The sequence below is a fragment of the Rhinichthys klamathensis genome, unplaced genomic scaffold (genome assembly GCF_029890125.1).
Source record: "Rhinichthys klamathensis goyatoka isolate OS25496 unplaced genomic scaffold, OSU_Roscu_1.1 h1tg000011l_1, whole genome shotgun sequence".
NCBI lineage: Eukaryota > Metazoa > Chordata > Actinopteri > Cypriniformes > Leuciscidae > Rhinichthys > Rhinichthys klamathensis.
The window spans coordinates 20,573,642-20,591,841 of NW_026606564.1; the positions used below are offsets into that span (position 1 = coordinate 20,573,642).

Consider the following 18,200-nt stretch of genomic DNA (forward strand, 5'->3'; position numbering starts at 1 on the left):
AACTACTTAAGAAGGATGTTCCCCATTATTAAGCAGACCACAGGTTTCAAGCAATATGGGAAAGAAAAAGGATTTATCTGCTATGGAAAAGCGTCAAATAGTGCCATGCCTTGGACAAGGTATGAAAATGTCACCGGGTGATTAGGTGATTATTAAGAAAATGAGCAGCAGGTGTGGAGGGGGAGGAGCTAGAGCGGTGTTGGCGCTGACGCTCACCCTGACCTGTGACATAAAGTGGCGTAGTCGCCAGGATCCGCCCCGAGTTGAGCAACCGTGGACCATGGGGCGACCAGTTTTTTTCTCCACTGGAACAGGGACTGGAACGGACTGGTGGGGGAGGATGTCACCGGGTGATTAGGTGATTATTAAGAAAATGAGCAGCAGGTGTGGAGGGGGAGGAGCTAGAGCGGTGTTGGCGCTGGCGCTCACCCTGACCTGTGACATAAAGTGGCGTAGTCGGCAGGATCCGCCCCGAGTTGAGCAACCGTGGACCATGGGGCGACCAGTTTTTTTTTCTCCTGGTGGGGGAGTATGTCACTGGGTGATTAGGTGATTATTAAGAAAATGAACGGCAGGTGTGGAGGGGGAGGAGCTAGAGCGGTGTTTCGGTTTGGGGGTGGGCGGCCCGCTGGCGCTCACCCCGACCTGTGACTAAAACACTAGATATTTCACGAAAACTTAATTGTGATCATCGGACTATGAAGAGATTTGAAGTCAGCCTTTGTGAAGCTTCTGACTCACAAGGTTGCTTTGCTTATTGCTATTACAGTCCCATCAGTCCACAGAAAGCAGGCTCTTGAGAGTCAGTCTGAGACTTTGCTGGAAGTCGCTTTTTGCTTCGTTATAAAAAGCTCCTACTCTTACACAAGTGCAAGTTTTTACTGAGAGTTTTTGACACTGAAGTCAAAGCTTAAGGATATTGTTAAAGGCATTTCTGAGAAGTTTCATTCATATGACTGTAATGCATGTGTAAAATTAACTGGTCCAGTGACTAGAAAGATATATTTGATTAACATGTGAAAATTAGAGACACACTAGACCAGGGATGGGCAACTTCAGTTCTGGAGGGCCATTGCCCTACAGAGTTTAGCTTCAACCCTAATCAAACACACCTGAACAAGCTAATCAAGGTCTTCAGGATTACTAGAAAGTTACAGGCAGGTGATTTTTTCAGGGTTGGAGCTAAACTTTGTAGGACAGTGGCCCTCCAGGACCGAAGTTGCCCATCCCTGCGCTAGACTGTTTTCAGGCTAATTACCATTTACCCAATTATTTCAATCTTGAAATTGTCTCTAATTGGTCTTATTGTGTGAAGTGAAATTAAAATGAAAAATTGTAGTTTTGCTGTAGTGCTGGATATCAGTCATGTGAACATCACCTTCCATTTAAAGCCGTACTGATATTCAGATCAACAGCACTCTTACTCATGAGATGGATTAAATATTGGAAACACGATGAAAGGAGGAAGATTCAGACCTACAGAAGTAACGTTTACTGACTATTGATCTTTAAGATCCTCAGAGAGCAAGAACTATAACTACAAAAGAATGGAAAGAGTGTGTGAGTGAAGGTGGCTGTGAATGTGTGTAGATGTGTGTTAGTTCCAGGATCAGAGAACGACACCGTTCCTCTGTCATAGTCCAGATTCACTCTCACATGATCAAGCTTCTGCTGGACAGGAAAGCCAACCGGTTCAGACCATCCGTACTGATGATACCACACACTCCAGACATCAGTGTTACAGAAATCACGGCCCTTCCTCTGGATTGATGCTGTAGTTACCCCAAGATTCCAGTAGGAACTCTCTTTAAGCTCCACATCCCAGCAGTGTGTTCCTGAGTTAAAACCCTCTGAACCCAGAACACAGAGATAATCGTCAAATCTCTCTGGATTATCAGGAAGAGTTTGATTGATTCCGCTGTATCTCACACTGGTCAGATCATCAGACAGGACGAGACGTGGATGAGCCGTGTTTGGATCCAGAATCACAGGAGCTGATGAGACACAATCAGCAGATGCTTTTATTCAGTGAACCCAACACAGATTATTATGAATTATGACACTCGTTCTGTTGATCAAACACATCAGACATTTTCCTCTGATCACTGTAAGTACTGTTATTAGTTTCACATTCATTTTTATCATCAGTGTTTAACGGCATCAACTAAGTTCATTAAATGTGTGATTCAGGCATTTGTGTCCCATCAAGAGAAACTGATACTATGGGAAAGTTAAAATAACAATAAATCAATGAGATCTGTTGATATTTATGATGTAGATGAAAAACTGTAAGTGTGTGTCTGATGTTCAGCAGCTTCTGATCAACCTTATAGTCTGTGTATTGGTCTAAATTTGTTTATTCTTAGTGTCTATTTTGTTTGATTTATGTTGGCTTGAGAAATTATTATTAATCTGAGATTACGTTTTCTAATTGTAACTCCTTCTAACCACCAAACTTCGGTCAGACCTTCAGACTGTTCCGACTCGAGTTGCTATCAGTTTATCTCTCCCCCATCCATCATGTCCAGCTCAGATCTTCAGACTCACTGTTTTGGACGATGTCCTGCATCTTCTTCCAGACTCTGAACGGCAGGTTGCCCAAGTATCGTGGCACATGAATCAAAGCTCCAGAAGCCATCTGTGGATCCGGCCGTGAGCTCTGGACTCTGGAAGAACATTCAGGAGTCAGAACTGCAGTGGCTTTGGATCAGAACCAGAGAGACCAGAGACAGGAGCAGATCACTCACCTTTCCATTGAGACTGGAAACTCCTGCAGAACAAACACACCATTATCATCAAGAACTCAATCAATCAACCAATGATCAAGCAATGATCTGAGATCAGACCTTCAGAAAGCAGACGTCACTGGCTTTCATCATCTCCTCCATGTCTTTGAGTGTGTGTGAAAGAGCTGAGATGTGTGTGTTCATCTCCTCCAGCTTCTCCTTCATCCTCTGCTTCTTCTGCTCCTCTTCCTCCCTCAGTGCAGTGACTGTAGCTTCTTCTTCATCTCTGAGAAACTGATGAAGCTTCTCAAACTGCTGTTTAATCTGACGCTCTGTGTGCTCAGCTTGAGCCTGAAATCACATCACATTCACTTCAATCATCTCAATCGACACACATCAACACTTCACATCATTCATATCAGAGATAAACTCGGATACTATAACGGATCCAGAAGCAGATTGCTGCTAGTCATTTACAGAAATAATAAACTGGAATTCATTATGTAACCCCCTAGAGTTTAACAATGTTCTACATTTTTGTTAATTATATGCAGTACCGTAGTTTCCCTGTAGGGGCCGCTATATGAACGGGTGGACTGAGAAGAAAATATTGAGAGAAGAAGACGATATATAGCTGATACGCACGAGGTGATCAAGCGCTGCTTTTGAAGTACTAAAATGCGTGATTTTCTGACAAAAAGAGTTTAAACTTTTCATAAGATTTATGAAGTATGTTCATGGATTCAAAAAGGAATTCCCTTTGATTTTATTGAGAAACTTCTGCGAACTCTGATTGTTTTTTTTTGTTGCCTGATTCCATTCTGTGAAAAGATCAACTGTGAGCTATGGCGAGCCAGACCATGATTCGGTGAAGGGCCTACTGCGTTCTACTGACGTTCAACCCGGACCAGTTTCCATCTGTTTGCATCGTGGGATTCATTTCAATTACAGCTAAGCTGTTGATATACACACACTACCCTATGGAATGCCAAAGCTGACTTAATTACAAATAAATAAATACATAAATAAATATACGAATAAATGTAAAAAAGCAAAAATACATAAATAAATACATAAATAAATATACAAAGAAATGTAAAAAAGTACAAATAAATGAGTATTTATACTTTTATTTCCTTATTTATGTATAATTGTATTTTTTCACACATTTATTTATTTTTTTATTTATACATTTATTCATTTATTTATTTCCACTTTTATTTATTTCCACATTCATTTATGTATTTATGTTTTTATGTCTACTGTAGTGACTTTGACATACATAATTCACCTTTGTTCTTGGCATTGTTCCTCACTGTTGTTCAGGGATCGTGGTCCCTTTAAATGTTCTGTATGCGTGATGACGTGAGACGCTAGTCAGCGCCATTTTGGAGTTGAGTGTTTTTGTTTTCAATAATAAACGACACACGCATTCGTGTGCTCAATGTGAGAAGTTGTCTCTTGCGATTTACTACAATTTCCACACTGGTGACCCCGACATTAGTCTGCTGGACGTATCCAGTGACCCAACACGACCATGGCCACGAACGCTGTCACCCTCAAACTCCCCGAATTCTGGGAATCGTCGGCATCGGCTTGGTTTGCCCAGACTGAAGCGCAGTTTGCGTTACGAGAGATCACCGCGGATACAACAAAGTATTACTACGTTGTGTCGGCTCTCGGTAATGCAACAGCATCGAGAGTGGTGAGCCTTCTTACAAACCCTCCGGAAACTGAGAAGTATGCAGCACTCAAAGCCCACCTGTTAAAAACGTTCGGACTGACGGACGCTGAGAGAGCCGGTAGGCTTTTCTCCCTTCAAGGATTGGGTGACAGCAAACCGTCCGAGCTCATGGATCATATGCTGGATCTTTTGGGTGAGCACAGACCCGATTTTCTTTTTATACAGCTTTTCCTGCGTCAGCTGCCTTCACAAGTGAGAGCTGCATTAGCCAACACCACAATCACTGACTGTCGGAGACTGGCCGAGGAGGCTGATAAGTTTTTCCTGGCGAGTCAGGGACATTGCGCGGCCGCGCTTTTTCCCGCGCACATCGCTTCGGCGACACGGGACGACTCCACCTTTATCGCGGCTACCACTTCTCGGTGGCAGCAGTCTTCTGGCCCCCAACAACCTTCAGGCTTGTGTTTTTACCATGCGAAGTTTGGAACTAAGGCTAACTAATGTCGCCTACCATGCAGTTTCGGCGGGTCGGGAAACGAAGGGGCCGGCGCTCAGTAGTGGCCATGAGTGTCGGCCGCGTAGGCAGGCTGCTTTTCATCCATGACAGCATCTCCGGACGGCGTTTTCAGTGCGACACAGGAGCACAGAGGAGCGTCCTGCCTGCATCCCATTTGGACATGGTGACTGACAGCCACAGCCCCCCTATGGAAGCTGCCAATGGAAGCCCCATCCGCACTTATGGACAAAGGTACGTCGAATTGTGTTTCGGAGGACAGCGTTTCGGCTGGAACTTTGTTACAGCAAAGGTGGCCGTTCCCCTCCTCGGTGCTGATTTTTTGTGTGCACATGGACTGTTGGTAGATGTAAAGAACCGCCGCCTGATTGACGCCGTCACGTTTTGCTCTTATACATGCACGCTCAGCGGGCCCGACTCCATGCGACTGTCTAGCATGCTTTCAGTTTCTGATGATTTCCACCGTCTGCTTGCCAGGTTCCCAGCTCTCACTCAGCCCACTTTCTCTGCATCTGCCGTGAAGCATGGTGTGGAGCATCATCTCGCCACTACTGGTCCGCCCGTGTATGCCCGTGCTCGGCGCCTCGACCCGACCAAACTTGCCGTTGCAAAGGCTGAGTTTGCGAACATGGAGCGCCTGGGAATAGACCGCAGATCCGACAGCCCATGGGCATCGCCTCTTCATATCGTCCCCAAACCTGGTGGCGGCTGGCGTCCGTGTGGCGACTACCGGCGGCTTAATGAGGCAACGGCACCTGACCGATACCCAGTCCCGAACATACAGGATTTTTCAGCACACCTGTCTGGCAAAGTGATTTTTTCGAAGGTGGACCTTGTTAGAGGTTATCATCAGGTTCCGGTACATCCACTGGACATTCCCAAAACGGCAGTGATCACACCGTTTGGTTTGTTTGAGTTCCTGCGCATGCCATTCGGCCTTAAAAACGCCGCCCAATCTTTTCAACGACTCATGGACTCTGTGTTGCGGGACCTGCCTTTCCTTTTTGTGTATTTGGATGACATCCTAGTAGCGAGCACGTCCAAGTCTCAGCACCTCGCGCACCTCCAAACCCTTTTTGAGCGGCTTAGCCAGCATGGACTGATTGTCAACCCCGCCAAATGCCAGTTCGGCTTGACCACCATCGACTTCCTAGGACACAGAGTCACTAAGGACGGGGCAGTCCCCCTCCCGTCAAAGGTGGAGGCGGTCGCACAGTTCCCGCGCCCTCTCACTGTCAAATCCCTGCAGGAGTTCCTCGGCATGGTAAATTTTTACCACCGTTTCATCCCTCGAGCCGCTCAGCTCATGCAGCCTTTGCATGAGGCCTTGAAGGGTAAACCCAAGCACGCTGTATCCTGGAATGAGAGTAGAGACAGGGCTTTTGCTGCCACAGCTAACGCCGCCATGTTGGCACATCCTTCTCCAACAGCCCCCATCTCCATCTCCTCGGATGCCTCGGACTATGCTGTTGGTGCTGTATATATGCAGTGGGTAGACGGGGCCTGGCAGCCGCTGGCTTTCTTTAGCCGTCAGCTGCGCCCCTGTGAGCGGAAGTACAGCACATTCGACCGGGAGTTGCTGGGTCTCTACCTCGCTATCCGACACTTTCGTTCCCTGCTGGAGGGCCGACATTTCACCGCTTTTGTGGACCACAAGCCGTTGACTTTTGCCATGGCCAAGGTGGCTGAACCGTGGTCCGCCCGCCAGCAACGTCATCTGTCCTACATTTCTGAGTTCACCACGGACTTGCAGCACGTCGCCGGTAAGACCAACCGAGTGGCGGACTGCCTATCACGGGCTGTGGCTGGGGCAGTCCACCTGGGTTTGGATTACGACCATGGCATGGCAGCGACTCAGGCCACAGACCCAGATGTGCAACTCCTGAGGACCTCGGCTACAGGGTTGCAGCTCGAGGACGTGGTTTTTGGCGATGCCGGCACCAAGCTCCTGTGTGACATCTCCACAGGTAGTCCTCGGCCGGTCGTTCCCTCGGGATGGAGGCGACAAGTTTTTGATGCCGTCCATGGTCTCTCCCACCCGGGTACGAAAGCGTCACAGAGACTGGTGGCAGGGAAGTTTGTTTGGCACGGCCTCAAGAAGCATGTTAGGGATTGGTCTAACACCTGTGTTGAATGCCAACGGGCCAAAGTCCATCGCCACACTAAAGCCCCGTTAGGGTCTTTCTCGGTTCCGGAAAGACGTTTTGACCATGTAAACGTGGACCTGGTTGGTCCTCTGCCCTCCTCTCACGGTTTCACATATTTGTTCACCATGGTTGACAGGACCACCCGCTGGCCCGAGGCTGTGCCTTTGACGTCAGTGACGTCTTCCGAAATGACACGGGCATTTATTGGCACCTGGGTTGCACGTTTCGGCACTCCTTCGGACATTTCCTCTGACCGAGGCGCACAGTTTACTTCTGAGCTGTGGGCCGCTGTCGCACAGAGCCTCGGAGTGAAACTCCACCGTACGACCGCATATCACCCGCAAGCTAACGGACTCTGTGAACGTTTTCATAGGTCAATGAAGGCTGCCCTGCGCGCTGGCCTCAAAGACAGCAACTGGGTCGACAAGCTCCCGTGGGTGATGCTGGGCATCAGGACCGCGCCAAAGGAGGACCTTCAGTCCTCATCCGCGGAGTTGGTTTATGGACAGCCACTGCGGGTACCAGGGGATTTTGTCCCTAACACCACGGTTCCCTGGTCTGCTACTTTTCAGCGGTCCACTCTACTGGACAATGCGAGGCTTTTCGCACCTGTCCCAACTTCCCATCACGGCCTTCCTCAGTCACACATACCCGCTGGACTTCAGACGGCTGAGTACGTTTTCATTCGCCACGATGCCCACAGGGGACCTCTACGTCCGCCCTACGAGGGCCCATTTCAGGTTCTGGAGAAGGGGGACAAACATTTTGTGGTGGACAGGGGCGGGAAACCGGAGCGACTCTCCATTGACCGCCTCAAACCGGCTCACTTGAACGTGGCCAGGCCCATAGACCTGGCCCAGGTCCCACGGCGCGGACGGCCTCCTGCTCTGCCCCCACCCCTTGCTCCCCTCCCTCCCAAGCCTCCCACACTCCATGTCCCACACCCGTGCCAGGGCGGGTTGCCGGCTGCAGTGCGGTCTCCTCCTCCTTCCGTGCAGCGCAGCCGTTGTGGCAGGTTGATACGCCCACCTCCCCGTTGACTGTTTGGTTCTCCTGATATGGTGAATTCTGGGGGGACATGTGTAGTGACTTTGACATAAATAATTCACCTTTGTTCTTGGCATTGTTCCTCACTGTTGTTCAGGGATCGTGGTCCCTTTAAATGTTCTGTATGCGTGATGACGTGAGACGCTAGTCAGCGCCATTTTGGAGTTGAGTGTTTTTGTTTTCAATAATAAACGACACACGCATTCGTGTGCTCAATGTGAGAAGTTGTCTCTTGCGATTTACTACAATTTCCACACTACATTTATTTATTTTCACATTTATTTAAACATTTATTTATTTCCACATTTATTTATTTCCACATTTATTTATTTCGACATTTCTTTGTCCGTATGCTAATGAGGGGGGCGTGTTTTACCTCAGACATCAGCAATCGAGCTCAGAGTGGCAGTGCTGAAGTTTTGAGGCCACAGTGACACCTTGTGGTGTGTGACCAAACGAAACGCAAGAGGTGTGCGGACACATTTTAAGTCATGTATATCACCCTAACTGTATGTAGGGTAGGCTATATAGGCTTAACACACATAGCACACATGAACAGAAACTGCACTTCAACGGGTCTGATAGCAGACACTTGGACATGGAAGCGCATGAAAGTATCCACTATTAATAACAATGTAAACGCGGTGGATAGGGCTGATAAGAGCTTGCGTTTACTGTCGATGATGAGACTCGCACACCAGCGCAGAACGCGGAGAGAAACCAGCGCACATTTCACTGACTCCTACGCAAGCATATTGATCAATGAGTTTGAAACGCAACTCAAGTTTACATTCGCGTTTCATAATTTCGTATGCATAACAGGTGACAATTCAAATGCTTAAAACACAACCCATATTTCATAGATGCTGCTCTTAGATACTGATTAATCACAAGTCATCAATTTGGAATTATTCAAACAAAAGGGGTTCATGTAAACGGAGCTATGAGCCACGCATCTCAGCCCATGCAGTGGAGGACAGAAGCATCATCATGCCCATCAAACAGCACCTGTCGTGCCCATGGGCGTGCTGATATTCCCCCTATAAATTGATGTTATATCTACCCAAACCTTATTAAATAGGTAGGCTATACATCATCATATGTCAAGTTCTTAATATTAATCGATAAACTACTCAGTTAATTATAATAAGGCACTATGGCTGTTATCAGTAAAATAAAATTAACAAAAGTCATTAAAAGTCAAAATCTTAATACAGAGGAGAATGCTTTTACACTGCAAATACAATTGCATAAAAGTCGTTATGAGATTAATGTTAAAAATAAATGAATATAGAAATATGAAATGATGGAATCAATTAAATTGTATGTTTAAATATGAAACTAAAACAGCCAGTAGCCAGTAGTATTATAATAAAATTATCTCATACATGGGCTTTTTTTTTACAGCATTTATTTCATTTCAGCTCAGACACACATCGCCCCGCCATAATTTTGTTCCTTGAGCTGTACAGTTTAACAGTAACAGGTGGTGTTTTCCCCCGAACTGAATGAATCAGTATTGAATGAATCGGTCTGAATTAATGATATGACGCAGTTTCTGTTCATGTGTGCTATGTGTGTTAACCCTATATAGCCAACCCTACATACAGTTAGGGTGATATACATGACTTAAAATTAGGGCTGTCAAATGATTAATCGTGATTAATCACATCCAAAATAAAAGTTTTTTTTACATAATATATGTGGGTGCACTGTGTATAATTATTGTATATATATAAATACACACACATGCATGTATATTTAAGAAAAAAATATTATTTATATATAAAATATTTATATTTATATATAATATAAATTATATATAAATCTATATACAGTATATACATGAAAATATTTCTTAAATATATACAAGCATGTGTGTGTATTTATATATATAAAATAATTATACACAGTGCACCCACATATATTATGTAAAAAAAACTTTTATTTTGGATGTGATTAATCACGATTAATCATTTGACAGCCCTACTTAAAATGTGATATTGTCCGCACACCTCTTGCGTTTCGTTTGGTCACACACCACAAGGTGTCACTGTGGCCTCAAAACTTCAGCACTGCCACTCTGAGCTCGATTGCTGATGTCTGAGGTAAAACACGCCCCCCTCATTAGCATACGGACAAAGAAATGTGGAAAAAAATAAATGTGGAAATAAATAAATGTATAAATAAATAAATGTGAAAATAAATAAATGTAGACATAAAAACATAAATACATAAATGAATGTGGAAATAAATAAAAGTGGAAATAAATAAATGAATAAATGTATAAATAAAAAAATTAATAAATGTGTGAAAAAATACAATTATACATAAATAAGGAAATAAAAGTATAAATACTCATTTATTTGTACTTTTTTACATTTCTTTGTATATTTATTTATGTATTTATGTATTTTTGCTTTTTTACATTTATTCGTATATTTATTTATGTATTTATTTATTTTTAATTAAGTCAGCTTTGGTATTCCATACTAACCAGGAGGACTTTTGGACATTTTATTTTTCTTTATTTTAATTTTTTTCCTCTTGTATTCTTGGATCTTTTGTGTACAACCTGGGTTAAAGATTGCTTTTCTCCATTTCAGATAGTGTTGTGACGAGACCTCAATATATTTTGAAATTGAAGCATTCGTTCATTAATTTGTTTCATGTACAATAAATGTGCTGGCTGTTAGCTGACTTGCACTATTTGGCCTAAACTTTATTTCTATCCTCCTAGAGTCGAACCTAGTAATATATATATTCAGAGTAATAGAACACTTATGGTGTTCTATTGACAACTTTAACAGTGTTACAATTATATGAAATCATAACTGTATACAGTGATCCAACAGCTGTAATGAAATTGGCTCTCGTTTCTGGTTCCTCACCTTGATGTGTTGAACTGTTTTCTCAAACTCTGCTTTCATTTCTTCATTATGTTGAAGTTTCTCTTGTAAGAACTTCAGTGCTGTATTGAGTTCCTCCTAGAATTGAACAAAAATACATAAAACACCAGATTACAGTGAAGAGCAGAAGATAAGACAATACAGTGATTTGGTCATATAGGGCAGTGAAAAAATATTTGTCCCCATCGTGATTTCTTTTGTTTTTGTGTACATCTCATACTAAAATGATTCTGAAATTAAAGTAACACCAGGTAACTTTTCAGCCTTCATAATATATTTCCAAGTCTCTTGTGATGGTACATCGACTTACAATAGGTTGAATGACACGTCTGCCATAGCCTGACGGGGTCTGTAGCGTTTTTAATCGTACTTTTAAACTTCGGGTTTCGGGTAGTAACCGGCGAACAAAGAGAACTACAAAATTCGACTGCTTTACGGCTTATACGTCACTTCCACCACCACCCCCACTTCCTTAAAATCGGACTTGCGAGCCAAATGTTACAGTCAAGGCCGAAGCAGCACAGAAAAACAAGAAAGCAAAGGTTTTATCGGAGCAAAGCAAAAAGAGAAAAAGAGAAAGTGATCGCGTTAAAGGCAGAACGAGGATCAACATTGCAGAGCTGCCAACTCACGCATTGGCCGTGAGACACCCGCATTTAATTGGTTTCACACGCTCACACGCCACACCCCCGGTTTCTCACGCTAAATTGTCAACCCGGTCGGTCAAATGCCTGAAAGATGAGTTTATCTATAGATCTCTACCTGTTGAGCCACTCGTGATCGACAAGTTATACCGCAAATTAGTTCAAATCTCCCGGAATCTAGAGCGAGCGCGCACGCGAGACAGAGACTGTGCTCCAACGCGCGCGGACGGCAGAGAGAGAAAGCGAGCGAGAGACCTTGCGTGTGCAGGGAGCATCGAACCCCCCATCGAAAAAAGAATGCCTCTCTCTAACCTCTCTAATTCGCTAGAGTAGTAGCGAATTATCAATCTGGTAGCTAGTAAACGATATTCTAGTTTTTGATGGTTAGCTATCGCTAGTATTCTCGTTCTGATTTGAACTTTGCAATCGATGAAATGCCAATAGCAAATGTTTGACCTAAAAAGTGTAGTCTACTCAACATGTACAAAGAAAGGAGGAAGATTATTAATAAAATCATATTTTAGGATACCTAACATGTCTGTGATATTTGTTTATTTGTCTTGCCTCAAGCTATAATGCAAATCGATTTGTAAAATTTGCAGATTCATTTATGGTAGCTTGATATTATAATATTGACGATATATGGTTATTATCAACCACTCAAACATTGCATTGAAGTATCATATAGATTCAGTAAAACGGTAACCAATAGACTAGGCTACTATAATGACGCTGGCTTGTAAACGTGATCATCGCGATCATTTGTCGTTAGAAAAAAAATAAAACCCATGAAATTATATTCATATGACATGCTGAAATATATGCCACTGTACCTGGGATGAAGACATTTCACACGTGACGCAAGCAGAACACCTGCATGTGACCTCCTCCTACAGTGTTCAGGGCTATCATGGTTGTCAACAAATGCACGTAGGATGACAGTTTACGACAGTAGTAGAGGACAATACTGTTTCCCAACTGTAGGGGGAGCCCGAGAGCAAAAAACGACCTGTTGTTACTTTAAAACCTACTCTAAAACAAAGGCATCCTGAGTAAACACAAAGTACAGTTGGTAAATGACAATGTTATTTATTGAAACTGCATTTATAATTATATAGTGGTTCAGCTGGACTAAACAACCACCCAGGTAGCCAAAACGGTTCTGCCCGATAATGGCCCAGATCCGGCAGCTCGTAAGTAATAACTCGGCCCGGTTGCGGTTGCCAGACTCTGATGGATGCTGGATTAATGACACCCATGAATCGGCCCAAATACACTGGCCCGAGTCCGGCTGCCAAAACCGGCATTGGGCCACAATCACGCCGACAAGAATTGAAACACTTAATCGGTACTGGCCCGAGACTGGGTACTGAAACTGAGACGACACTGGGCCACAATCACGCCAACACTTAGCCGGTACTAGTCTTGTTTGCTAAATTTAAAAATATATTTGCACTTACTCTTATACAGAATTAAAAAAAAAAAATGTACGTTCAATAAAACTTCTAAAATATGTGTATTAAAGACTCCTTCCAGTTTTTATGTAAAACAGAGCTTTGAATAATTTTGTTTTTCCACATCTATTTATGCATGTTGTTAGGTCCCAATGAGTGTTTAGTTTTTGGTTTCAGGTGTTAAGTGGGGGCGGACACTCAGCCGTACCTGGCCAGTCCTCCAGTCCCGTTCAATCATATCAACACTTAAATAGGACTTTTTCAACAGCATGAAGTTGCTTAAAACGTCTTAAACCGTAACACACTATAACAAAGGTAGTGTGGAAACTCCAGAAATAATGAGGAAGAAGGTCATTCAAACTACATCCATCTGTGAAGGCTCTTGCCTTTGTTTTATGTTGTATTTAGTTTGAAGATCTAAAACTATTTAGTATGAGACAAAAAACAAAACAAAAAAAACTGAAGAAATGGGGAAAATACCTTTTCACAGCACAGTAAATGTCATGTGAAGTTGAGTGAAATGGCAGAGAAAAATATATTGAATGCATGAATGTGATGACATCTGTTTATTTATTGTTGACTATTTATGACTATTTATTGTTATACGAAACGACATTTGTCTTACCTTATATGATGAAACCACTTCACTGATGGGTCTGAATTTGTGATTGTCATGTTGTTGTGAAGTAATACACACTAAACACACAGGCTGTTTGTCCTCCAGGCAGAAGAGTTTGAGTTTCTCACTGTGTAAACTGCAGATCTCCTCAGATCCTGATGAACGAGTCTCATTTCTCTCCTTCAGGAACGACTCACACAAGTTTTTTAGCACACGGTTAAATGGAGGTTCATCTCTTGAGGATCTTCTCCTGCAGACAGGACACTCCTGAGTTTTCTGGATTCTCCAGAACTTTTGAAGACACTCCTTACAGAAACTGTGACTACATGATAAAAGAACAGGAGCCTTGAAGATTTCACAGCACACAGGACAAGAAAGGTCTTCAGCAGACACATTTAGTGAAGCCATTTTCACTGTTTAGGCTCCAGCATTATACTTTACTTTCACTTCTACAAAATATATTGAAACAATCAGTAACCAGTATTAATGGAAGTCAGTAGTGAAGGCGTGCATGAAAGAGGGGTGTACGCTTCAGGTCTAAAACGCATGCAACCAAATAAATATTACAAACGAAAGCAACAGAATATCAGCCACTCAGTCAGGCGCAGTTATCGTAGCTCTCGCGCCGCAATCATGAGCGCTGTAGTTGTTATAGCCCCGCAAATGAGCCTCAGCTGGAAAAACCTCACGTATTCAACATGAACTTGCAAAAAATATAAGGCTGTAAAACCTTGGATCAAACACAAAAGAAAAATGAAAATACATAAATATTAATAATTAAAGACCTCAGATCCCTTATATGTGTTTTTTTATTTCTCTTTATTAGGGGTCAAGCACCAAAGGTGCGTAGGCACCTCTTGAAATCGTTGGCGTTCTTCTTAATATTCTTCTTCTCCACGGCCCAGGTCCCCGGCCCAGGTCCCCCCGGCTCCACGGCCCGGCTCCACTGCCCAGCTCCACGCCCAGCTCCCCCCGGCTCCACGGCCCAGCTCCACGGCCCAGGTCCACGGCCCAAGTCCCCCCAGCTCCACGGCCCACGGCCCAGGTCCACGGCCCAAGTCCCCCCAGCTCCACGGCCCACGGCCCAGGTCCCCCCAGCTCCACGGCCCAGCTCCCCCCGGCTCCACGGCCCAGGTCCTCCCGGCTCCACGGCCCAGCTCCCCCCGGCTCCACGGCCCAGGTCCCCCCAGCTCCCCCCGGCTCCACGGCCCAGGTCCCCCCAGCTCCCCCCGGCTCCACGGCCCAGGTCCCCCCAGCTCCACGGCCCAGCTCCCCCCGGCTCCACGGCCCAGGTCCCCCCAGCTCCCCCCGGCTCCACGGCCCAGGTCCCCCCAGCTCCCCCCGGCTCCACGGCCCAGGTCCCCCCAGCTCCCCCCGGCTCCACGGCCCAGGTCCCCCCAGCTCCACGGCCCAGGTCCCCCCAGCTCCACGGCCCAGCTCCCCCGGCTCCACGGCCCAGGTCCTCCCGGCTCCACGGTCCCCCCAGCTCCCCCCGGCTCCACGGCCCAGGTCCCCCCAGCTCCCCCCGGCTCCACGGCCCAGGTCCCCCCAGCTCCACGGCCCAGCTCCCCCCGGCTTCACGGCCCAGGTCCTCCCGGCTCCACGGCCCAGCTCCCCCCGGCTCCACGGCCCAGGTCCCCCCGGCTCCACGGCCCAGGTCCCCCCGGCTCCACGGCCCAGGTCCCCCCAGCTCCACGGCCCAGCTCCCCCCAGCTCCACGGCCCAGGTTCCCCCGGCTCCTCGGCCCAGCTCCCCCCAGCTCCACGGCCCAGGTTCCCCCGGCTCCACGGCCCAGCTCGGCCCAGCTCCCCCCGGCTCCACGGCCCAGGTTCCCCCGGCTCCACGGCCCAGGTCCCCCCGGCTCCACGGCCCAGGTCCCCCCGGCTCCACGGCCCAGCTCCCCCCGGCTCCACGGCCCAGCTCCCCCCGGCTCCACGGCCCAGGTCCCCCCAGCTCCACGGCCCAGCTCCCCCCGGCTCCACGGCCCAGGTCCCCCAAGCTCCCCCCGGCTCCACGGCCCAGGTCCCCCCAGCTCCACGGCCCAGGTCCCCCCAGCTCCACGGCCCAGCTCCCCCCGGCTCCACGGCCCAGGTCCTCCCGGCTCCACGGCCCAGCTCCCCCCGGCTCCACGGCCCAGTTCCCCCCAGCTCCCCCCGGCTCCACGGCCCAAGTCCCCCCAGCTCCACGGCCCACGGCCCAGGTCCCCCCAGCTCCACGGCCCAGCTCCCCCCGGCTCCACGGCCCAGGTCCTCCCGGCTCCACGGCCCAGGTCCCCCCAGCTCCCCCCGGCTCCACGGCCCAGGTCCCCCCAGCTCCCCCCGGCTCCACGGCCCAGGTCCCCCCAGCTCCACGGCCCAGGTCCCCCCAGCTCCACGGCCCAGCTCCCCCCGGCTCCACGGCCCAGGTCCTCCCGGCTCCACGGCCCAGCTCCTCCCGGCTCCACGGCCCAGGTCCCCCCAGCTCCCCCCGGCTCCACGGCCCAGGTCCCCCCAGCTCCCCCCGGCTCCACGGCCCAGGTCCCCCCAGCTCCACGGCCCAGCTCCCCCCGGCTTCACGGCCCAGGTCCTCCCGGCTCCACGGCCCAGCTCCCCCCGGCTCCACGGCCCAGGTCCCCCCGGCTCCACGGCCCAGGTCCCCCCGGCTCCACGGCCCAGGTCCCCCCAGCTCCACGGCCCAGCTCCCCCCGGCTCCACGGCCCAGCTCGGCCCAGCTCCCCCCAGCTCCACGGCCCAGGTTCCCCCGGCTCCACGGCCCAGCTCGGCCCAGCTCCCCCCGGCTCCACGGCCCAGGTTCCCCCGGCTCCACGGCCCAGGTCCCCCCGGCTCCACGGCCCAGCTCCCCCCGGCTCCACGGCCCAGCTCCCCCCGGCTCCACGGCCCAGGTCCCCCCAGCACGGCCCAGCTCCCCCCGGCTCCACGGCCCCCCCGGCTCCACGGCCCAGCTCCACGGCCCAGGTTCCCCCGGCTCCACGGCCCAGCTCCACGGCCCAGGTTCCCCCATTTCCACGGCCCAGCTCCCCCCGGCTCCACGGCCCAGGTCCCCCCGGCTCCACGGCCCAGGTCCCCCCAGCACGGCCCAGCTCCCCCCGGCTCCACGGCCCAGCTCCCCCCGGCTCCACGGCCCAGGTCCCCCCAGCACGGCCCAGCTCCCCCCGGCTCCACGGCCCAGGTCCCCCCGGCTAGGTCCCCCCGGCTCCACGGCCCAGGTCCCCCCGGCTCCACGGCCCAGCTCCCCCAGCACGGCCCAGCTCCCCCCAGCACGGCCCAGCTCCCCCCGGCTCCACGGCTCAGCTCCCCCCGGCTCCACGGCCCAGGTCCCCACTGCCCAGCTCCACAGCCCGGGTCCCTCCGGCTCCACGGCAATTTATTTGACAAATTGGTTTAGGCTATTGAGTATTTGGTTCAGGGAATGGGGTTTAGTGTTTTAACAAGTCAGAAAAACTGTATTTTGCCGCTGTAGTGGACACGTCAATCTCACAATGCATCGCGTAAACGTGAAGCTCAACTTCCATAGGAATTAACTGAAAATGCTTGCTCTGCTCCGCACCAGTGGACACACACCCTTACGCCGCATCAAAACACACCTTTCATTGAAATGGACAGGCAAAAGCGTCAGTGTGTAGCCGAGATCAGAAACGAGGGCCTCGCTGGTGGGTGAGTTCAGCTCTGGCGATTTCCAGTGCCTTCAGCTAGATGACTGCTCACTTTTTTTGGGCTTTTTTGGCTCACTTTTAGGACTTGCCATCTTCTAACATTACACTCTGACACACCGTTTTTCTTGGCTGCTTAATGAGAGAGTAGTTTTGATGACCCCGCTGCGTTTATCAGTCCGGGGGGAAACACTCGTGTTACTTGTATTCGGTGCTCCCCATTGTTCCAGCTGTATTATTGACATGTAAAAGTTTAGACCCTGAATATAAGACGACCCCATTTTTTCAGATGTATTTCCAAGAAAAAAAAACACTATCTTACATTCAAACAATATGGTAAATTCTAAAAATTAATAAATGTAAATAAACAAAAATTTGCATTGCATATACAATGAATGCTGCAGCCCCCCAACACCTCTACTTCCCGCGCCCCTGATTATTATTTGTAAGTTTATTTGACTGTGACCCAATAAGATGTAATGTCTGCATGTCTGATTGATGTGTCTGTAGATGATGTGCTTTTAGTGAGGGCGTGGCTGATGAAAACACAAGCGGATTTACTGGCAGAAATAATGCATTATGACATCATCACATTATCGGTAATAAACATGGTAACACACCAGTACTGGATACAGTGTGAAATAATGACAAGCAGCCCATGATGAAGGTTTTTTTCATTAATTTGAGTAGCTAACGTTTAACCGTCATTACATAATGCAATAATCGTCCTCTATGGGTCACATCTACTTTTCAGAATGTTGTTTTTTTAAACCTCACGAAAGACAGCGAAACAGATACAGACCAGGC

At 48.2% G+C, this 18,200-nt stretch overlaps 2 protein-coding genes across 2 annotated transcripts; one reads left to right on the forward strand and one right to left on the reverse strand.

The window, feature by feature from the left end:
* Positions 1–1,491: 1,491 nt before the first annotated feature.
* On the reverse strand, positions 1,492–14,157 carry LOC130100720 (nuclear factor 7, brain-like). Its single transcript, XM_056266281.1, has 6 exons — positions 13,751–14,157; positions 11,010–11,105; positions 2,847–3,077; positions 2,748–2,770; positions 2,548–2,666; positions 1,492–1,994 (listed from the first exon to the last, which is right to left on the reverse strand). Exons 1-6 carry the CDS (start codon positions 14,150–14,152, stop codon positions 1,492–1,494), a joined length of 1,374 nt encoding a protein of 457 aa, XP_056122256.1. The 5' UTR covers positions 14,153–14,157.
* Positions 14,158–14,230: 73 nt separating this feature from the next.
* LOC130096241 (basic proline-rich protein-like) lies at positions 14,231–17,918 on the forward strand. Its single transcript, XM_056262905.1, has 4 exons — positions 14,231–14,236; positions 14,571–14,586; positions 14,650–17,102; positions 17,904–17,918. Exons 1-4 carry the CDS (start codon positions 14,231–14,233, stop codon positions 17,916–17,918), a joined length of 2,490 nt encoding a protein of 829 aa, XP_056118880.1.
* The last annotated feature ends 282 nt before the right edge of the window (positions 17,919–18,200 follow it).

Coding starts and splice junctions, on each gene's coding strand:
- LOC130100720 (XM_056266281.1), bottom strand. CDS start 14,152: ATGGCTTCACTAAATGTGTCTGCTGAAGACCTTTCTTGTCCTGTGTGC. Junction 11,106..13,750: donor AAGTGGTTTCATCATATAAG/GTAAGACAAATG, acceptor GTTCAATTCTAG/GAGGAACTCAATACAGCACT. Junction 3,078..11,009: donor AAACAGTTCAACACATCAAG/GTGAGGAACCAG, acceptor ATGTGATTTCAG/GCTCAAGCTGAGCACACAGA.